At 37.7% G+C, this 23,425-nt stretch overlaps 1 protein-coding gene across 6 annotated transcripts in view; it reads right to left on the bottom strand.

Moving 5' to 3' along the window:
- The window catches only part of LOC150076502 (agrin-like), a 424,773-nt gene that overhangs the window by 95,873 nt on the left and 305,475 nt on the right, over positions 1 to 23,425 (bottom strand). For all 6 annotated transcript variants that reach the window (XM_090387651.1, XM_090387653.1, XM_090387652.1 and 3 more), the window contains exon 3: positions 22,436 to 22,648. In XM_090387651.1, coding sequence (XP_090243777.1) covers positions 22,436 to 22,648 — 213 coding nt within the window. The remainder of the gene's footprint in view (positions 1 to 22,435; positions 22,649 to 23,425) is intronic.

Raw genomic sequence — 23,425 nt, 5'->3', positions numbered from 1 at the left:
TCATATAAATTATATGTTTCTGAACATTAAATATGCAGAGTAGTTTTTTCAAAATCCGCTTTGTGTTGTTAGGCCCTCTTATGCTGTACTTAAATCATTTTTCGATGAGGACTCTTCGCATACGTCCTTCCAGAGGTAATATTTCATCCCATGTTTACTAGACAGTCGAAGTTTTACATTTATTAATTGGGGATGTACGATTTGCATTTATTACCAAATCAGAATAACAAAATGGCCCCACAGGGATCACCCGCTGAAGATTAAAGGGAATTCTCAAGTGGATTACCTGGAATTCCGTACGGTGAATTCTTCAGGTTGTTTCACTTAAGGGGGTAGAGATTTATAAGCCATACTTTTAAGCTAGATCCACACTGTTTGCCCAAGTCAAATTTTATTGTATTTCATCTTTTTGTACGATTTCACTTCATCAAACTGCATATAAAAGCAACCCATATTTGTCCATCTATTATTGTTGGAGATATACATCGGTCCTTCAGTAAATGGTCGTATTGAGACTGGCATTAAATTGCCCTTAAATCCCTTTATTTTAAGTAAACAACCACATTGTACAAGAGCCCGTAATAACACTAAATGAAGCTATTATGAAAGTGTGTCGTCCAACTGCACGAATCCCCAGTTATATATCTCTACGACTGCTATAAGACAACAAGACAGAAGTGTATACTCGTACTGGGAGATCTAATTACACTGAAGCTATCCGTGAAGCTTTCCTTACGTCCCCCTACCAAGACAAATGCCATCTTTTACTGCACAACCTAAGCTGCAGTTATGTCCAATTACGACAAGCTTATTTCACGACTCCTCTACTCGCTAGTTATCCCGAAGCCATCCAAAACACTAAAACTGTGTCAGACAAGATGTACTCTGGTTCCTTGAAACCCACTTAATGCCCGAAAGTCATAACAGCCCCAGAAACTGGGAAAAGGTCGGTGTCTGCTGACATAGTACACCCTATTAAAATGACATCTCATAACACCTTCTAGCTCATGCGATGAATTGTTATTGGTAATTCATTAGAGAAGAGTGGTTAAAACGAAAGGCCATGGAACAAAATGAAGGCTTAAAATGTGGATTCTTCCTTGGTAGTTGGCTAATTTATGACACTCTCGCTTAAACAGTGCAGCAGCAGCAGTCAGTAGATGGTGGAACGTACGTTACCTATATAATTATTGTAAGGTGGTGATTAGCAGCAAAGTTGGAGTGAGCAAGAATAGGCAGATTAAAGATGGGAGAGTTACACATTTGTCATAACGAGGACGTTATGGGGGTAAAAGGATGCCTATTAGGGCGTTTAATGACGTGGAAAATTATGGCGCTGAATATCACCCTGGCTCGTTGAAATCCGGATCAATTTGTTCTGTTCCCCTCATTACTCGTGCATAAACAGCTATTAAACTTTTATGATATCACTGCCACCTTCCAGCAATATGCAGTTTATGTTTTATTTAAATAATTAACTGGAGATGACTCTATTTCTCTCCAGCGTGGAGTTCCCTAATTATTTACGCTTCTCCTTGTCATACGCATTTAATACTACTTAAGGTTATTTGCGAAGAAGTCCTTGAAATATTTGAATAAAATATTTCTATTTCTACCAAGTGTAACTGGGTAAGGTCTCAGTAAGTATTTGCACATTTTTCTGTTGCTTATCTGTACTCTAATATAGATACAGATACCTCTGGACACGTGTTCTCTCCAGTACATCAAGCTAGTTAGGACTTGCTTAAGGGCAGGTTGGTTTCGTTTTTTGTATAGCCAGGCTATTTTTGAATAATATCACCAAAGGAACTCCTGCTGTTTTGGTCGCTTTACGTGCGATTGGATATTTATATCTTATATTCTTGAGAGATGAAAAATCCTTCAAAAATCTGCCAAAGAAGAAGATTTATGAGATGAGGGAAACATTCAGATAATCATGTAAATTTGTTTGAGTCTGAAAACCAGAATATTCTGTTAAGCTGCTGCTGGTTCCATGATCTTTTACTGTTAGGGTCCCTTGTTATATTCGGGGCTGCTAAGTTCTTCACTAATGGCGTGGTGTTCTTGTGGCATATTCTTGGTCTTTTGATCTCACTGGAAGGTACCATCAACGCATATCTGTGCATCGTTGAGGATCAGGTACACTAGGCATAGTTACTCCTAGGGAGATAAGTACTTTTAAGATGACAACGCAATCAGCAAAGACAAGTGTGCGAAAGAGGGGTTTTAGGAACACGAGGAAGACATCATGCACCTGCCCTAATTAGCCCAATCCCACTTAGTATCTCCGGGATGATAGAAAGGCGTGTCGGTCAGTGCAGTCCGCTGCCCCACATCGCACTAGGGCGGTCGCATTACACAGATGGATCAATATTTCTCATGCCATTTTTAAATGCCATGACGAAATGAATCGGGCACCCGGTGGTCCCACAAGCTATCAGATCATGGTTTTAATTGTTATTGTTAATAGGCAAAAGTATATTCTTTCTGTAAAGAAAAGAAAAAATGCCAATAATACTGTTTGCGTCATTGACGATATTTAAACTTCAGCCCGATTAACTCAGCCTTTTGTGAAAAACCCCATAATAATTCTTCGTTATGGGATTCAAACTCAGGCGTTTTTAACCCAGTATGGGAGTCTAGCGATCATAACAACTCTGCTACCGCGAAGACAATAAAATGACCATGCAGTTTATGGGCGCTACGCTTGGTGATTCACTTGCAGAAGTTATCAGCTTGGTAAGGTACATGGCTGGAGATTCGTTGATCATTTGTTAAAGAGGATTCGTTTTCAAGTTGTTGTTAACCATTTTACGTTTTGAATTTTTCGGAATTCTAGCAGCGGAAATTAAAGTAAAGATCCTTCTCGAATACTACATCCAACGATCTCTATTCAGAACTTATGTGAGAATATAATTTTCCATAGACAAAACCATGTGTGGAAATGCATACTCTCATCACCACTTTTTATCACTAAGGAGCAGCGTGTTTCTTTTTCAAAATTTTTTTTCTACTATAACCAACCATGCTTTGTCCTTGGGCTTAGGAGGTTCCGAGAAGGTCTTCAAATGTTTGGTATAAAATTTTAAGGAATACACTAAGGATTACTAAGGATAATTCACCAAAAATTTGTATTTTTGGATTACATTAGATTAGATTTCATAGTGTACTGAACACAAAAGCGACACCTCTCTTTCTAAAAATCTCCCCTGTGCCCCATTAACCTGAAATGTTTCCTTGGAAATTAGCTTTACAAACCAATCAAAAGTATTTTGGGGTGAAACCAATGATGGCTTTATAAATTAGAATAAAATAATCGTGTTATTCTAATAGGAAATCCCATGTGAAGTCTATCTGTAACTAGATGTACCAGATGAAGAACAGTGCTTTTCCCTTGTGTCACTTGATGTAACACAGTGCTGAGTGAGTAATAACATCACAAATTATGTTATGCTGTTGACCCATCTTCTATTGGATATATTCGTCTTGAATCCATACTTTTTTTTCATCAAAGAAACAAAACTGCCTGCTCCTTTCTTCACCATCGAATATTTCAGTTGTACATTCACTATCGTTGCCTTATACCATGTTGTGCAATTGTATTAGGGGCGTTTGAAAAGTTCGTGGGTTTAGTATGAAATGAATGGACAAAATGGACACCGTGCAGTCATCTAATATTTGGGAAAAAAAGAACTTAACCATATAGGAAATTTATGAGGATATGGTTACAATACTCGGGAGGATGTCCCTTCCTATTCCACGATTAAGAAGTGGGCAGCAGAAATTAAACGAGGGAGGGAGAACCTGGAGGATGATCTGCAATGTCCGCCACTACAGAAGTTTGTGACAATGCGCATGATCTAGCGACGAGTGACATTTGGGTACATTGCCAGCGTATTGGGCATCTCATCTGAAATTGGGCACCACATAATAACAGAGGTTCCCGCTATGAAAAAAAGATGTTAGCAACAGATCAAAAAGTCACAAGAGTTGTCAGGTCAAGTGAACATTTGTACAGTGTTCAAGCAGGTGCGCTTTCATTGCATATTATTGTAAACTACAGAACTGGAAACATTGACATTTTGGAGTACGTTTTAAGTGAAGTTAAGAAGATGCTGTGGTTATTGTTTTCTTTCTCATAACGTGTCTGCTTATTTTCGAAAACAAATTATAGAAACAGTTGAGTCCCAACGGGGTGGAAAAAGAAATTAACGATTTCCTAATTAATTTAATAAAACAACTTATTAGCTAATTTCATTATCCATTAATAATTTAAACGTATTAATATAAATTAATAAATAAAAGATACACACAAACATTACACATGTGATTTAATTTCGCTGCTCTAAAACATACACGCTCACTCCAACTGCATTTCAAAATTATTGGTGTGGTTTAATTATCATTACGTTTATAAATAATATCCCCGAGATTGGTATAAAGAAATATTTCGCTCTAGTTTACGTCATTAAAGTAAAAACAAAACCTAAAAATGCTCAGCGTATTTACTGTTGCTTTTGAGATGTTATAGACAGTCTACGGGGTAAGCTTTCTGTATCTGTATGGCTTAAATTTCTCGCATTTAAGTGTATAAGGAGGAAATCTAATCCATCCGCTTCTAGTGTTCATTAACTACTTTTAAAAGTACACAGACTTGCCAATAACACTATTAGAATTTCTCATTAGGACGATGGAAATATGCTTTATGGTTAATTCACTTTTGTAAGAGATTTACTTTTTCTATTGATAAAATAACACGTATCTTTTATTTTTCAGAAAAGAAATCTTAATTAACAGATTAGATTTGTTTCTTAATGCGTTCTTTCTCTATTTTCTGCTTTTCGTCTAATGCCAGACGCCATCTTGGTAAGGCCCGCCATAGATCTTGGACCAACTGTATTACCCCGACAATAAAGATTGGCAGAAGCAGCTTCATGAAGTGGGGCTGTTTTTCATGAGACCATGGTTGTATTGTCCAGACGTCTTGGACAATAATACCTTATCTACATTGTGGCTGTACGTTGAGGAGGTCCATATCTGTATCAGCAACTCAAAACACCATGTCGTACTGCTCACATTGTGACGGACCTATTTATGGACATCTGCGTCGAAAATTTGGACTGGCTAGCCCAGAGCCCCGTGAGTTCAATCCTGTGGAGAAAGCCTGGGATGAGTTGGATCATCGGGTGCGTCTGAGGAGAGACCGCCCCAAAACAGGGCCGAACTGGTCGCAGCTTTAAAGGCCGAATGGCAAAAATACCTGAGGATATTTCCTGCCATTCGGCACAGATATCCACGAAGACTAGTGGACGCATGGAACACTTCTTGTTCCGCGAAGACTAGGGACTGTCATAAAGGCTAAATGTTTCAGCGTATTAGTTTTCCTGTTACTAAAGGCCATTTGTATGTAGTTTTCCGGATATTAAAGGTAGGGCAGTGTGTACATCTGTTAGGTAACAAAACTTTGCATCCTCATACCAATAACTGCTGTATCTGGGTGACTGCATTAAACTGATAAAATAACTAAAATACAGTTGCGGGTTACCAATTATAATTATGTGAACCTAGATCTAAGTTAAGAAGGCAACTGTTCCTGGTGAGCCAAATTTGAGACATTCTAATCCAAGATTCTCTACTGATACCAATCACATCAATGCGACAAGTTCAGTTTTTGGCAGGCACTCCCAGTTCACCTTCTTTTACTCTCACTCCACTTTACCACCTTTGACAAAAATTAAACGAAAGCAGTATGGGAATGTTTTATGTGGATGTAAAACCATTTTTCTCTTGAAATTGGCTTAACTCATTTGACGGAATACCCCTAAAGGCAGTAACAGTTACCATCAAGGAAATTCTTTACATCAACACTAAAACTAGACATTTACAATAGCCAAACGTTGATAAAGCCCGATAGGGAAAAAGAAACTCAATAAAATAGATGTCGTGATCGGACATCCGATTGTGAAAACCACACGAGTGTGACAGAACGAAGAAAACAGAGAGATTTCTGAAGGTGAAAGGATTGAAGATTATTACTTCATATCTCATTCTTGCAATAGCCCACAGAAACTTTCATTTTAGGAAGTAGAAAGATAAATGTTATGTTGCGGGAACAATTTTGGATCAATGGTAAGGGTTAAGTTACTCTATCATCATAAGTTTGGTAAAAAGTTTTGAAAATCTCTAATCTTTCCAACTATACGCTTCTTTATATACAGCTAAATTAGTTGGGTTGGAATTACGCAGGATATTATAAGATTATTATTACAAGATTGGTTACAGGAGGTGTCTGCAAAGGCTTAGAAATGCACACAGATAAAACGTACTTCGGTCAAGTGGTAGAGTCCAGAACTGACAAATCTCCATAAGGAGACTATTAAAGCAAGAAAACTGTATCAGAGGTGTAAGTGTAGGAGAGACAATGAACAAGTCCTCGAAAATGAATACAGTAAAGCAAGACACGAATGATCGTTAGAGAAAAGTATAATGCATGGAAGATCCTGGTACAAACATGAGGGAAAAACAATCCGTGGTGATTGGTATATAAACTGTGTAGTAACCAATTACAGCATCCTGCTGGAGATGTTGCTATTCAGCTCAGGCTGCAGGAAGGGCGATTCATACTTGGGAGAAAAGTAAAACACCAATACTGGACCATTTTTTGGGAGATTTGAACCATCCCAATGATAATGAAACTAATCTTTCCGCATAAAAAGATATGGTGTTGCTTAATGAGAACTACTCGAGCATGGGAAACGAGCTCCAATTTCAACCGGAGTAGTTGGAGATGGCAATTCATAAAATAAAAATTAACAGATGTCCCGGAATGGATCTGGTTGAGGGTGAGGTAATTAAAAGCAGTTTTTGTGTAATATCAGCATATCTGCTTACTATATATGCTTGCTTAAGATATGGGATTTTCCTGGATATTTGGAAAGAGGCATTGTTGAACTTAATTTTGAAATCGCCATAAAAGCCTCCAGAATTGGTGGATTGCAGAAAGTCCATGAACATATGTTGGCTGTCAGAATAATGAGATATATCTATGACAATAGCATCATATCAGATGCACAATACAATTTCACTCAAGGCAAGGTCATGTAGCAGTCCAGAAGCCGCTAATCATTCGACTAATACCAGAATGGATGACGTGCTTGGGCAGCTAGTGACTATAGTGCCGCAATTGCAGACGGAACTATTTAGGTGTCTTTATTGATTTTGCGGGAGCGTTTCATACAATAACCGGCTTGTATCGGGGAAATTGGGGCTCTAATGAAGGGTTAAACCACCACGATGAGCCTGTTGAATTGCATTGTGGTTATTTCCTCGATGGATGAGCTATGAAGTTAAGGTGGGTCCAAGGACTGTACGTGGAGACTGATTGAGGTATTACCCTTTACTGTCGACTGCTGTACTGTTGGAGCGGATCAGGTTTGAGTAAAAGTTGACCTCTTCATTGTGATCACAATTTTAGGTTTAGCTATCTACTTCCATGGTTGGACTTCTCATTTTAAATCTTCATAGTGGACCTACAAGTGTCATTTGGGTCCTTCGAGATCATCACAACCTTATGTCGGGACTTCACAGTGTCAGATACCTTCATGGTATTGCACTGTGATATGAACATTACATTGAGAACTAATTGATCATCTAGAAGAAATCTGAGATATTTGTACATCAACATTGTTAGTGGTGCAGCATTTTCAAAAAGGTATTCGGAAGCATTCAAACTCTTTGAATTCAAACTTCCAATTTCCAATTTGAATTCAAAACTTTTGAATCCAAAAGAGTTCAAAATCTTTCTCTGCTACAGCATCTACTGTACATATATACTATAAAATGTCCATAGATTTCCGGTGTTTAAAGATACCGTATAGCTAGCCCAGAGAGATTCTTAGTGCACTCCTGGGGGTTGGGGAATTGCAGTAGCAATTCTTTATTTTAATACGACCATAAACCTGTGGTTTATTAACGTATTAAAAATTCAAATACTGGTATAAAGTGGTTACTAACACAGTTTTGAGCTTAATTTCTTTTATGTGAAAAATAACTATTTTTATATCAGAGAACGGTGTGTGCTTAGCTTTCTTTCCAATGGCTAATTTTAGTTTCTCGGTGATGTTGAAGCCAGCGAATGTTCATTAACTTGTAATGAGAAGCAGTAAGGTGGATTGGTCGATGATCCATCGGCAATCTCTTTTTACACAACCGTCAAAATCCACTGATTTGTATCTAATTGAAATCTTTTTCAAGTTATGCGTGAACCATCTGAGCAGGAGGAAAAAGTTATTCATCAGCGAGATGAGAATGGGGCAATTATAATTATTAATTTCTCTTTTCGGGATTTTACTACTCCCTTGATCAATATTATATTTCGGTGATTAAATCTTCTCTCTATTTCACGGGAGAAAAAAAAAACGAAAAAAGGAAAACGTCATTGTCCCCAAGGTATATTCATAAGAAAGATACACCGTTGGAGAAAATCAAATCTGGGAAGGAGATACCATAGATTTTCCATAAAGATTTAAACTAAAGAGAAATTATATTGGCATTTATTTTATTCGCCCAGAATCGTTAGTTGCAGAGACGAGATTATTTTTTTTCTTTCATTTCACCAAAGAGATGGATTTTACATTTGTCATAAGCTATTTTTTGACATATACAGAAATTACTTATTTTTTTTTAGACTTCTACGGTTGTCCCTTTGAATAAAAAAAGATATTCTAGCTAATCTGATGTTTTAAAAACTAATAGAAATGTATGGAACGATTGTGCTATAAATTATAATTAAATTCAATGAGTAGAAAGTTAAAAATTTACATTTTCATCTTGGTGTGGTCTTACAATCCCCAATTCATTTTATTTTTGAGATGGTTTTTTTGAATTAGAGCCTATTCAATCAGTATAATGATGCAAGCAAGTGAACTTATTCTGCATCTTTTTTAAAAAAAACTGTTATATAATTCTCATCATCAAATATTTTCTATTTCCCCTTGAACTGAACGGTCCTCTTTGGCTATCCTTGTAGGAAACTTACACCAACTTTCCACAATACGCGATCCAAAAATAAACTCCATAAGATCTAAGATTTAGCAGTTGGCTTTATGGTTCTTGTTTCACCACCATCTACCTTACTCATTTTACTAATCCTCCTTCAAGGTCTGATACACTTCAATCAAATACCCTCCACTAAGGTGTCTAGTTGCTAAGCTCTGTAGACCACATATTCTAAGCCGCCCTCAGAGGGATAATGTTTAGCGCTCTTAACCAAACTAATCGCCATTCTTTGAACATTTTTTAGAAGTGTTGTATCTTTCTTTAGATACGATATCCAGACCTGGATACAGTATTCCAGGAGCGGTTGCACCATCGCCTTACAGAGAGGGTAATGACCTCCTTAACAAAAAATCCGATAAATTAGAGATTAAACATCATCCGTTCTTGATTCCTCTTTACAGTGAATGTTAACATTTAACCTTTATGTTGAGGTCTTAGAGTTTAATACAAAGAACTAGTATTGTACGCAAATATACACACAATATACTGACACATCAAAACCTTAGAGACAGAAGCACCAGTATATTGTGTCCATATTTGCATGTATTATTTTGGAAAATATTGGACAAAATTTTAGGCTGTCTTTCGAATTAATTGAGCTCAGGCAGAGATAATAAGATTTTGCACTTGGAAACTAAAATATCGTTTTAATCATGTACAGAAGACAGACCAACATTAAGAAAAAGCAACAGACAGTTGCACAACCTTTTCAACCGACTAGATGAGGAGGAGCGGTCCTTTACCAGTAAGCATCGTCCGAATATGGTTTTAAAACGTTGCTCATGTTTGCATTTTTGGGGATAATATCCTACTAAACTTCATGTCACAACTCTACAAATACCTCCAGCTAAATGGGTGTTAACAAAGCTGTGGGTGTGCCTGAGGAAAGTCAGTTTATGGTGAAATGCTGATGTAGATGCATATGAATTCACGTTTAATGCAACTAACTAATATGTAGCTCATTTATAACACTCTAACTTGCTAGGATATTAATATTTATTATTAATGAGATCTATTAATGCATAATACTTATGGGCGTTCGTTCATTACCATGGATATTTTATTGGAAATCCTAATGCAGCGAAGAATGCTAATATCTAAGTCCCAAACTAATAACACTCGGATAACATCACGATTTCGGTACTTCGCATTGATAATTCAAAGGTACGATATATCACTGAAAATATTACGTACCTGTTATTACATCGCTGTAGGTTTCTCTTAGAGGGATGTTTACTTTGGCGTTCGGATTATCTTAACTTGAATGGGGATTTCTAAATGACATAATTAGAGTGTATGGAGTTTGCCAATATCAATTGTTAATATTAATATTTCCTTTTTGACATCTTTATTGGTGATTTCATCTTTCCCCTCTTCGATCTGTGATGGCTATTTCAATCTTTTAATCTCTGAATTAAGTTTAATCAAATATCCATCTACTACTATCACATCACTAATAACTAGCGTTATTTACTAAACCAAATGATTGTGTGTGGAAATCCACAGTTGAATTCTAACTTACCATTTACTTCTAAATCACGAATAATTCAAATATTGAGTTTTCCAAAATTGTTCCAAAAGAAATTTACAACCAGTTCTATAAGTGACTTTGCATGTACTCAGAGAGACATTGCTCAAGGACATATGGTTGTTTCTTTATCTTTCCTATCAAAGTTCAGAATTACTCCTGGATGAAAGTCCGTAATTGTGACAGAGAGGAAGCTTTGAAAAGTAGTTATGTTTCCTGACATGGTTATCTGAGAACCAGCTAAGGGTTCTTATTCGAAACTGCCATCCCCTGAGTGAAATACTCCTTTCCAAAACGTTCAAGTGAGTCTTAAGAGAGCTGTTAATGATATTTGGACATCAACCGTTTCATGCGAAACTGTTGCTTTAATTTATATTACTTTGGTAGTTTTCGCAGGTGATAATAAATATTAATTATCTATGAGCGCATTTTATTGGATATTTTATAACTAGATAATCATTAATAAATTACAGTTTAGCAATTATTCTCGTGGCGATTAAACTTAATTAAGTAGTAAATTATTAGGAGGTTTAATAGCTTTGCACAATACTAAAGACAGTATAATAATAAGAAAAGCTTCAGTTATTATCATAGATTTTATCTTCCTTATCTTCGTGTTTAATGTATTCTTGTCTGTGTTACAGAATAATGGACAGGATCCCTGCCACCGTTTGGAAAAGTTTGTATTTGAATCCTATTCATAAGAGAAACCTAGTTCGGAGAGCTTGACTTTTTTCATTCCTCAAACGTGGCTTTGAACACATGCAGATTATAGATACACTTGTACTTTGTGTCCTAACTTCTCTTTTAATCAAATTCTACTTGTAAACATCCACCCGAGAAGTTCTTCATTAAAAATTTGCAAATTAAGATAGTGAATGCCGAGATAGATTCGAAAAACAGCAAGTAGCATCACTGAATTCTAAACACCAGAATTCTTTCAACTAAGATAGGCACACGAAGTGTTTTAAATCAATAAGCAGAGAACGTATTAAATACCTTAACGCACCTACTGCTCTTAATGAAAGCGATAACTGTAAACAACAAGAAAAGAGATCTCACATTACGATAGCATGGTTAATTAACTTATGTTCATCTGTAAAAATGTCAATACTTTCAGTTTAGAAATTTATCGATCCGTTTCACTTTGTCCGCACAGTATTGAAAATAAGGAAAGGAGCTGATGATCGGAAGAACTACGAAACATTTAAACTTAACTTCAAGAATATAAGAGACAGAATACCCGAAATATATTTGGATCAATACTGATCTCTGAATAACATAATAACTGAACTTTATAAATACTCAACAACAGCAGTTTGAAGTTCACAGGAGAAAGAACAGAGTCCTCCTCATTATCAGCAACATTTCTAAACCTTGAAGTAATATTTGTAAAACTAAAGACTTCTCTCATCCTTTAAGCTATTCTGAGCAGAGAAATTCCCACTTGAAATACGATGTTGTTGCTTTTCTTTTTTGTCACATGATACGACGTACAGGGGAAATATTATCTGTATAATAACGGACAGATAGACGATATGACTCTGTTAGCTGTCACTGAGTGTCAAGGGGTAGGAATCAGTGGCTCGTGCTGAAATCCGATACTTGCATTCGGGAGTTAAGCGCGAGCTCATTAGCCTACCACCATAATTCCACGCAATTAAATTTGACCATCTAATCGTAGTAATCTGTTTAATCTGCGACATCACTGGGAGCAGTTCTATTATTCGCACAATAACTTTTGTTACAGATAACTTATTGAAGACAGTTTTGTTTTGTTTTTATTCTTGATTGGAAATGTACGAAACAGCAAAGGTATTGGACTCTTTGAGGTACAAAAGAATTATTACTGATTTCACTCTATTTTATTTGCCTCTTTATCCCTTTTCCCTTTAATTACGAGGAGTGGGGGTTCGAAACGATTGCATTCATCCAGACGTTGTTGTGATAGATGGCTGACAGAAGCCCTCTGACTGTCCTCCAAACCACAACTCGGCGCAGAAATCACCTCATCATCAGCAGCGAAATGTTTTCCACGAAGAAAGGACTTCAGGGCAGGAAAGAGGAAGAAATCCAAGGGTAGAAGGTCGGGCGAATAGGTAGGATGCGACAATATTTCAAACCCAAGTTGGGCACACTTCACTTCAGCCTGCGAGGAATTCGCACACCTTTTGACAGCTTCTCCTGTCTTTCTTTTTTCTTTTATAGCATCACGTAGCTCTATAAAGTACAAAAGTACAAAGTACAAAATTGAAGACGGTCGTTTTCAAAGCCGCTAAGTGGATTTTTCTTATTTATTGATTTGAAATTATTGTTTTTCTAAAACTTTTGATTTAAATTTAGTAGTATAACATTATTTTGTGATTTTCTGATTAATTTGGTGTATTTATTCTTTACTCGGCCTTGTAATTGCATAAAAGTATCGGTAAAGGTTTCCACGTGTTTCAACTCCGCTAACCGTTCGTAATTTTCCCGCCTTTGTGATACGATATACCGTACTAGATAGCGTTAGTTGAACTTCGTTAGCAGTTAAATTGTACGTTTAAATAAATACATATAACGACTTAGATTACAAACGTAATATAATTAATTATATTTAACATAATTAATTATACATATAACCACTTAGGTTACGTAACATAAATAATTGGTAAAAACAAATAATTAATACATAACTTGATACGAAAGTTATATAAAGGGATTTCGCAGATAACACTCGTTACTGAAACGTAAATATTTCGTAGATAACACTCGTTACTGAAACATAAATATAGCGTTATAACTGTGTTTGGATACAAGTTTAGGATTTAATTTTGTACAGAAATTGAAATTTTATTGAAAGTAAATCTAAATCATGACTCAAACCAGAGCAGCAAAGCAAAGGGCTCAAGCTAATGGGAATGCTGTGGCCCAGGGGAGAACTGAGGGGGGCAGTTGTCCTCTGAATCACAGCCTTGTAAGATGCACTATTTGCTTGATGTTTGCGGAGCAGTCAAGTATGGGACATGATACTGCCATGGGGGATGTCTTTGTGTGTGTGCGATGCAAGGAGTGTAAGGAGATAAGGCGACAACTCAGCGTTGTTATGGGCCTATATGAGAGCTTGAAGGATAGGGTGGATGCCCTCGAAGGATTACAAGTGAGGGGCCCATCAAGCTCTCAGCTGCCCACACCAATGCCAGAGCTTGCACTTGGTCATCGCGGAACACAGCGGCAACCCCCAAGGCAGAATGCGCTGGTCCCAAAGGAACTAGTAGTTGTTGGTGACTCTATTGTCAGGGAAACGGGTAACATGCTTTGTAAAAAGGATAGGTGGAATAGGACCAGGGTATGTCTGCCAGGGGCAAAAGTTGATGACGTTGTAGAGCGGATATCATCTTTTAAGGGCACAAAAGGTGATATAGTTGTACACGTTGGCACTAATGACATTAAGAGTAGGAGACCGGCGGAATTACTTGACAAGTACAGGTCACTGATGAAAAAAAGCCGTGAATTAGGGTTGAAATTGAAAGTGTCTGCAATTCTGCCCAGACACGATAGGAGGGAGTATATGATGAGAGCCCTGTCAATCAATTCGGCCCTGGAAAGATTGTGCAGGGCTCAAGGGGTAGAATTTTTTTCAGCCTGGTCTGTACTTGTTAACAGGAGAGACTGCTTCTACAGGGATGGGATACACTTAAATAGAAAGGGTGCAAGAATGTTTGCTGATGCTATCGAGGCAATGTTAGGTGGGTCGGAAAACTGCTAGATTGGGGGATACAAGGACTAATAGATTAACAGTAGCCACTGGCAGAGGTGAAAGTGATTCTTGCACTGCTTCTATTGGAATGAGCCGCAGCCTGGAAAATAAGATGCAGGATATTTCAGAGACTGCTGGGAATCATTGGGGTACAAGTAAACACATGGGTTGTGTTAGGGTAGCTAAGAAAAAGAACAGGTGCATGTATACTTGTGTGTACACCAATGCTAGGAGTTTAGTAAATAAATTTGATGAATTTGAGGTATTGCTCAAAACATCAAAGGCAGATATTGTGGGGATTTCAGAGACGTGGTGTCACACAGATATAAGAAATGCAGAACTGGAATTTGGGGAGTACAATGTCTACAGAAAGGATAGACAGGATAGGAAGGGAGGAGGGGTTATGCTATTAGTTAAAAAACACATAAAATCCAAGGAAGTGAAGCCAGTCGACAACGCTGGACAGTGCAGTGTCGAGTCAGTTTGGTGTGACATAAGCATTGGGAGATCAAAATTGAGAGTAGGAGTGTGCTATAGGCCTAATGACTCTGATGAGTATAATAAGAAACTGTTCGGAGAAATAGAGTGGGCCAGTAAATCAGAGAGTCTTATAATGGGGGATTTTAATTTCCCAGATATTGACTGGAATTTGGGGGCTGGTCACTCACACAGTAGCAAGGCTTTTGTGGATTTATTGGATGATTGTTTTCTACATCAGCATGTTCGGGAGGCAACTAGAGGGAGTAATACTCTTGATTTGATTATCAGTAGTGATTCTTCATGCATTAAGAATCTGCAGATAAATGAACCACTTGGTGGCAGTGATCACAGTGTGCTGAAGTGGGAGTTACTCAAAGAGGTAACTACCATTAGGGGTAAAGGGAAGGGGTATTGCTTTCGTAAAGGCGACTACAATGGACTGAGACAGTATTTAAATTCTATACAGTGGGATCAACTGATGATATTGCCAACAGCAAATTCAAAATGGGAAGCATTCAAAGAACTTATCGTGGAAGCTACTAGGCTTTACATACCAACTAAGAAATATTGTTCAAGGTTTAGGCCTAAATGGTTGTCAGATGAACTAATGAGGCATATGGGCAGAGAAGAAAAATGCATGGGATACATACAAATTAACACGTGACACGGACGCCTATGATAGATACAAGTTGATCTGTAACCAAGTTACAAAGGAGGTTAGGCAGGCGAAGGCAGATTACGAGAGATCCTTGGCAAGGGATGCGAAGAAAAACAGCAAAGAGTTCCTTACTTATGTAAACTCTAGAAGGAAGGGGATGAATCAGATTGGTCCACTTGAGATCGATGGGTCAACTGTTGATGACCCTGCTCGGGTAGCTAACAAACTAAATGAATATTTTGCATCGACATTCACACATGAGGAGTTATTCAGCGAGGGGAATGCCAGAGGTGTATTCAACTCTAGCAGTAAGCTAGAGAATCTTGTAATAACTGAGAGCAAAGTGGAGGAGAAATTGTTGAAGATAAACACAAGAAAGGCACCTGGGGTGGATGGATCTATCCAGTTATATTAAAGGAGGCAGCAAAGGAGGTAAGCAAACCCTTAGCCATAATTATGAGAGCTTCCTTGGACTCAGGGGAGGTACCCATTGACTGGAGATGTGCAAATGTGACCCCAATTCACAAAGGGGGATCAAAGCCTGACACAAGTAATTATAGACCTGTGAGTTTAACTTCTGTTCCCGGAAAATTAATGGAGGCACTGGTGAAAGAAGCACTGCAGGATCATCTAGACAAGACTTCAGTTATAGCTAGGACACAGCATGGTTTTGTTAAGGGGAAGTCTTGCCTGACCAATTTGATTGGATACTATGATGCAGTCACAAAAGAACTGGATGCAGGGAATAACTTTGATATTATATACTTGGATCTTAGAAAGGCTTTTGATACTGTTGCACATGGAAGACTGCTGCACAAATTGGAGCAGTGTGGCATTGGAGGCAAGTTGCTGCTATGGATAAAGGGGTGGTTGAGGGGGAGAAGACAGAGAGTGGTAATCAATGGACACTGCTCATCGTGGACTAATGTTATTAGTGGAGTCCCTCAGGGTTCAGTATTGGGGCCTTTATTGTTTTCTGTATTTATAAATGATATTGATGATGGTATATCAGGCTTAATGTCCAAGTTTGCAGACGATACGAAGGTTGGCAGGGTTGTCAAGGACACTACTGACACTATGCTGCTGCAACAGGATTTGGAAAGGTTGAGCAGATGGGCTTCGAGGTGGCAAATGAAGTTTAACATTGACAAATGTAAAGTACTACATATGGAAACAGCAACCCCAGAGCAACGTATCAACTCTGTGGTACTACACTGACAGTGGTAGAGAATGAAAGGGACCTGGGAGTGGTGGTGCAGGCAGATATGAAGTTCTCTGAGCAGTGCAGACGAGCTGCAAGAGTAGCTCATGGTGTATTGTCAATGATATATAGGAATTTTTCTAGCAGGGATAAGGAGGTGATTATTCCCTTGTGTAAGGCAATGGTCAGGCCACACCTAGAGTACTGTATACAGGCCTGGAGGCCTCATTTCAGGAAGGATGTAGAGCTGCTGGAACGAGTACAGAGAAGGGCAACTAGATTGGTGAATGGGACAAAGGGGTTCTCTTACGAAGAAAGGCTTAAGTTTTGCAAATTACAGTGTCTGGAAACTAGGCACCAGCGGGGTGATCTGATAGAGGTGTACAAAGCCTTGAATGGTTTGAGCATGCTCAATGCTGATGGGATTCTTCCTCTAGCTCAGAAAAATCACCTGAGAGGGCATAAATTCAAATTGAGGAAAGACAGATGTAGGATAGATGTGCGGAAATTTGCCTTTAGCCAGCGGGTGGTTGGTGGGTGGAACAGACTTCCATCCCTTGTCGTGGAAGTTGATAGCCTAAATAAGTTTAAGGCTCAGCTGGACAGGTATTTCGAACGAACAGAGGGGTGAAGTGGAAGTGGTTATTTTTATTTATTTATGTTACTTTTTTTTTTTTTTTTTTTTGGCTGATGCTGCATAAGCTTGCTTTCTTGCATCAAATGCCTCTACTAATGCTAATGCTAATGCTAATAAGGAGGCTGGAATAATACTTCGCTGTCATTGTACGACCCTTTTGAAGATAATCTGTTAGTATTATACCATAGTGATCCCAAAAAAACTGACAGCATCACGTTTTTAGCACTTGGCTTCACCTTTGCCTTTTTGGGGTTTAGGTTCGGGATCATAGTTATGGATCTAGGTTTATCCGTGAACAAACTCCTCTTGCTTTTCCTGGAACATCGACAATATTTTGTGAGCGCATTGTACCCTTCCCTCCTTCTGGTAAGGGTAATTTTTCAATATACAATGGTTGCGAATCTAATTTATTGATCATCTATCTTTGATCACTGTACAATACTTTCTAAGTCAGCAGCCATATCACAGTCCCTTATACACAAAGAAAAGAAACGGGGGATAGAGAGATAATAAGTACATCATGTCCCCTTTCTTCTTGGCTAATTTTCTTGGTTTTTCAAAACTTTATCAATCCGGAATAAATCTTTTATCCACAGTTCATAGAGAATAGAGTTTCATGTTTGTATTTTACAAAGTTGGCATCAGGTTTCAGCAAGAATTCTAGCCAAATTGGGATATCTTTCTCATCGATCCGAAATATACCATGCTTGGTAACAAATGGGAGAAAATAAGAGATAATACATGACAAATTCTAGCGCTCATCCACACAAATTTATTATTTTTACCTTTTTTTTTTGATTATATAAAATATTCGCTGAGAACCATCTAATGCTGACCTTCTAGGAGAAAAATAGAAACATTAATGTTGGACTATAACGGTGAGCTTCAAGTTTGATAAAACGGGTCAAGACTTGATAATTGTAACTGCTGTGTTATATTTAATCGGATAAACAAATTGGATTCGCGACCCATCCTCGATTTTTACCTCAAGGAACTTTATAAAAAGGGCCCGCATTGATTTTCCCAAGAGCACGGTGGTTTTTATACCTCTGTAGCCATCGGCGTTAGCGGCAAAAATCATCTTTGACTTTTCATATGATTTAAACGCTCCACTTCCTCCCTGCTCGCGTTGATCTGCCGTAACTATTTCATATTTCCTTTCGACTCCAAAACGTGTGCAGTGGGTAGATAAATCAAACTAATCAGTGGCTACGACTTGCTTTGGAAGATACGAGGTTGGAGAAAAGAAAAAAAAGTTTCTCTCGTTCGGGGACCGCATCGACAGAGATGAAAATTGGCCGGCATGGAAGAGTGGGTTGGTGAAGCAACGAAAACTGGGGGTGAGCGGGAGAATACTTAGATAAACTTCGCTAGCAATGATATGGTATTGTTGTTGATTCTTGGTTAACTGGAAAGGCTGCTTTGGCTATAGCCGATTTGGATACATGCAAATAAACGAATTCGTTTCAGTAGGTGAGTAGTTCTGCTAGAGCCACGCCATCTTCAGTGGTAAAGTATAAAGTCGAGGATCCTTTAATTATGATAGAGAAGGGAGAGAACAGATTCTGTCCTGTTGATAATGAGGTCAATTTATGAGCTTGTGGCAGCAAGTACTCTTGAGAAAAATAATCTATTTTGAGTAAAAAAAGAAATAATTTATCTGTACGTGCCCGGGATGAATTCTTGTTGTTTGTTTCAGATAATGGTGGACTAAAAAACAGAACGAAGATTAAATCCTCGCTGTAAGACACCAATTCTATAAAGCATTCATTGTAGTCGTATTCGATGTCGAATATTGAGAGTCAAGGAAGAGGTTCATTGTTTATATTCCAACTAGTTTAATTGCGAGAAGATTCCATTTAACATTAGAATTGCAAACTTTTATCAGAAGGGATACAAAAACAATTCTGCTTGTGGATTGCAGTGAAGGGTCGCTTTCCCCAGTTGCAGAAGTAATCGTCAAAGGATGGCGAATAGGAAGCTGACGAGAATCTACATTATCTGTTTCTTTAAGGGGGGGTCTACTCATAGAGGTATACGAGTAGATTCCAGTTTTATGCTAATTCTCGTAGTCTGAGACTAACAGGTTTGTTTGTCCAGGTTTATTTTCCGAATGGAAGACTTTGTATGAAAAAAATATATGATGAGATGGAATGATAAGAGAGATCCTGGATTTTATTGATATCGTTGAGTTGCAGCATTTTTCTGCGAAGGATCCATAGTGGTTATAAAGCTTATCACAGACTGTGAACCAGGGATGTTCTGAAGCACACAGAACAATTCTGATTGAACTATGTTGAATAGGATTAATCCACCTCAGCCCACGTTTCCCAGCAGAATAACACAGTAAAACCATAGTGACGCCGAGACCTAATTAGTGCTTGACAGATATGTAACAGAGTGCCATATTCTGTTCCCAGCTCTTAGTGGAGATCACACATAATGTGTTAATTTTCTTAAACGCACCAAGAACTTAACTTTCTGTTCGTTAAACGAATTTTCCTCGTTATCTAAGTGGCAAAACCTACGCATATGCATCTCCTTCTGGTGAATAATCATGCATATCAGAAAAGGAAAAACTCTATGATTTGGCAACGTCCAAATATTTTAAAGCCAATACATTTTCGATGTCTAGACAAGTAGTGAGTTAAAATTTATGCTAAGTTATCGAGCTTATATTTAAAAGCAACAGTTTTAAAACGAAAAACATGAAGTACAAAACATATTACATCATTCTGTATGTATGGAAATTTTTCTCTTGTATAAAAATACGACATTTTTAATATTTCAAAGTAGTCTTGGATATATGCACTTCGTATTTCACTAACGGGATTGCGTTATTGACAGTGAGAGGAAACCTTTTCATCATACGCAAGTTGTTTTTCTCTGGAACTGCAGCTGGTTTTTATCTAAAATATGAATGAAATCATTATCAATGAGGCGAGGCCATGAATATGACGCACTATTGGGAATTCAGAATCCTTTTAGAAATCAGAGAAATTCGTTTCTGATCGGTACAAACTGTCAGAAGTTCAATATGGATGAATGTTGCTCCTTATTCCGAGTATAAACGCAGTGATGGAGATATTTTTCAAGGATAGCGCTTAAATCAATGAAATGCTTTGGTGATCAAACGGAAATTGGACAATTTACTTGCCAGCGGGTTTTAGGACATTGGAGGTTATCTCAATTCCATCTCTACTTGCATTTATACTTAAAAGTTAACTATTAAAACAACAATAAAAGTTCAAATGAAACCTCAAAAATGGGAAATTTGGAAAGGAATAGTTCTTATAGAAACAGGCTCCTACCACAATATTATCTTAGAATAAAGTCTTAACTCAGGTGTGATAAGGGTTGTATTTTATTATTGGCATACTTTTGAACAAAAGGAACTAACGGAAGGAAATATTATTTCCTTCCATTAGTTCAGCCAAGAAGAAGAATTTTTCTTTTATGAAACTCCCAAACACAAATTCTTCCAACGATTCTACCAACTGAGTTACCTACGAAGGCACATGAGAAGGAAGGTTGTTCCAGAGAATAAGAGTAGATTGGTAAATGAGGAAGAGAAAAAGTTGGTTCTCTGAGTTTGGAGCAGTGATTGAATGGTGGGAAGATGACTGCTGGTGGCACGTGTTCGGACTGTTTTTGGGAGAGAGAGTGAGAGAGGGAATTTACAGATTCAGAAGAAGAGTACCCAGGGAAGTATTTATAGAAAACGCATACAGCAGAAGGGGGACGTCTATGAAACAGAGAGTGAAAACACTTCTTTTGAATGAAGTTTTGAAACTTTAGAGAGGTTTTGGGGGCATCACTCCAGACGTGGTAGCAATATTCCATTGCAGGGCGAATAAGAGATTTTTCCAGGTTGAGCAGTTGTTCAGAAGAAAAGTAATGGCGAAAGATTAAAAGAAAAACCCAGTTTATTGTTGGATAGGAAGCAATATTTGTGATGTACTTATGCCAAGAGCGATTACAAGTCTTGGTAATCTGGAATAAAGATGTGTGATCCTGTCTACAAATCTGAGTGTCAATTTTTATATTTAGTTATTCATCAGTTTTATTTATCAGCTTATATATGCAATTAATACAGTGTTCTTAAAATGTTCAGAAGTTAAATAAATATTTATAAACACAAAATATGAATGAAATAGTAAAATCAATTTGCATATTACGTACTGATAACGGTCAGAATCAGAACGCGCTCTTGTGGATATTAATCAGACCGGATACTAAGACCAACTTAAACACAGGTTGAGATCTAACACGTTTAATATGCCTCTTGCTGCTACGGCCAGAAGATGTCAGCTCGTTTTCGGATTCCATCATTGCTGGGCGGCAACGCGCGAATTCAATTTTTGTGGTCAAAGGAAGTTAAACCAACCGAAATTTTAAAGCACAAAGCGAAAACATTCGTATTTTAAGGCCAAGCAAATATGACTTTGTCTTGAGTTTTTGAGGGATCCATTATAGAACATTACCAGGATTATTCAAAGATCGGTCAGTACTGAGTGGTACTGGGCCACTCTTGGCGAAAAGTTGCAACCTGCTAGTTGACAGAACGCTGAAGTTTGCTCTGAAAAATCCCCCTCTACCTGAACCCTCTGTATAATGTCAGACCTTGCTCCATCTGAGCCTCGCCTAGTCGGACAGCTCAAAGGAGGGTCAATATGCATTTTGAAATGGCGAAGAGGTGCGAATTCTTGGCTTTAAACGCAACTGAATACATTCTTTTCCAAGTGGATGATGGTGGATCAATATAAAAATATTTAGAGAAGCATGGATATATCGAAATATAATGGGCTGAGTCTGTTTTCATTCTACAGTTTATTAAACTATAAATTAATTAATTATTTTTAATTATGTTTGCATAATCACGCGTAAATTTAAATCAATATTTTCCGTTTTTTGATTCTGAAATTAATTTCATGCATTTTATAAAACAAAATATATAAATCAGGCAATTAATTTTAGTTTAAACAAAAAAGGGCTATTAAAATCTATTATGTGGAATTCTATTTGCGTGGAATTTCTGTCACGTCGATACTCTTAGTAAAGTAGACTAAGCAGTAAATTAACTAAGAAAATTCCTGGAAGTAGTTGACTCGTTCTAGTTAATATTAATCACCTACCACAGGATCCCTGGTGGCGTACAAGAATTTTTCGTTGCTGCGCACACGAGGCCATCCTTAAATGGCACTCGTTAGAATAGGTCACGTCATCCGTACCACAAACAGGGGCGAACACACTAGTGCAACTCTCCTGACAACGGCAATAGGCTTGTTGAGTCCTCTTATCCACGAGACATTTGGCTCCAAAAACACAATACATTTTTTCACAAGGGTCTGAAAAATTAAAGAAAGGAACTTTAGTTAATTCTTGATATGATTAGTAACAAAGCAGATATTGTAATACATATATTGATACATATATGATACCATACTGTAACAGTTTAAACTAAGATTCACTTTGGGATAAAGAAATATTAATTACCTTCACGAGGAATAAACTTTTCTTTTATCGTTGTGTACTACACTCACAGACCACAAAATTAGAAACTTTTAATCACTCTAGGGACACCTTTTGCCCAAATTATAACCTATATAACTTGTGGCATGGATTCCACTGGGAGTCTGGGGGAGGTATAGCTCCGGATTGATCAGCCTTTCATTAGGACATTTGTCAATTAGGACGGTAAAGCACTGTTGTATTCAACATATCCCAGACATCTCACCTGGATTCAGAATTGGGAATTCTGGAGAATTAGGCAGCCAAAGCAGCTATTGGAAATCTTCGGAATATTCCTGGAATCAATCCAGATACAGTTTTTAAAGCCTAGATAGTTGCGTTGTTGTCTTGAAAGAATCAATCGCAATCTGCGTGAAAATTAAGCATTGCAGCCTGAAGTTGGTCCAATAGGACAGAAAGATATTGATTGGAGGTACCCCGGCTTTACATCGGTATGATCAGACTCCGTCCATACGAACAGAATGCTCCATACCTTGATACCAAATCGAGTTGCTTGAGAGGTGGACATGAAACAGTCTGAATGCACGGCTTCACGAGGTTCACGCCTCACTTTCACCCTACAATTGGTGCAAAGAACTGTAAATGGACGCTCG

This window comes from Mastigoproctus giganteus, chromosome 13 (assembly GCF_048544385.1).
Source record: "Mastigoproctus giganteus isolate SK-2022 chromosome 13, ASM4854438v1, whole genome shotgun sequence".
Lineage (NCBI taxonomy): Eukaryota > Metazoa > Arthropoda > Arachnida > Uropygi > Thelyphonidae > Mastigoproctus > Mastigoproctus giganteus.
Note: the sequence above shows the minus strand (reverse complement) of the source record. Positions and strands in the feature narration are given on the sequence as shown.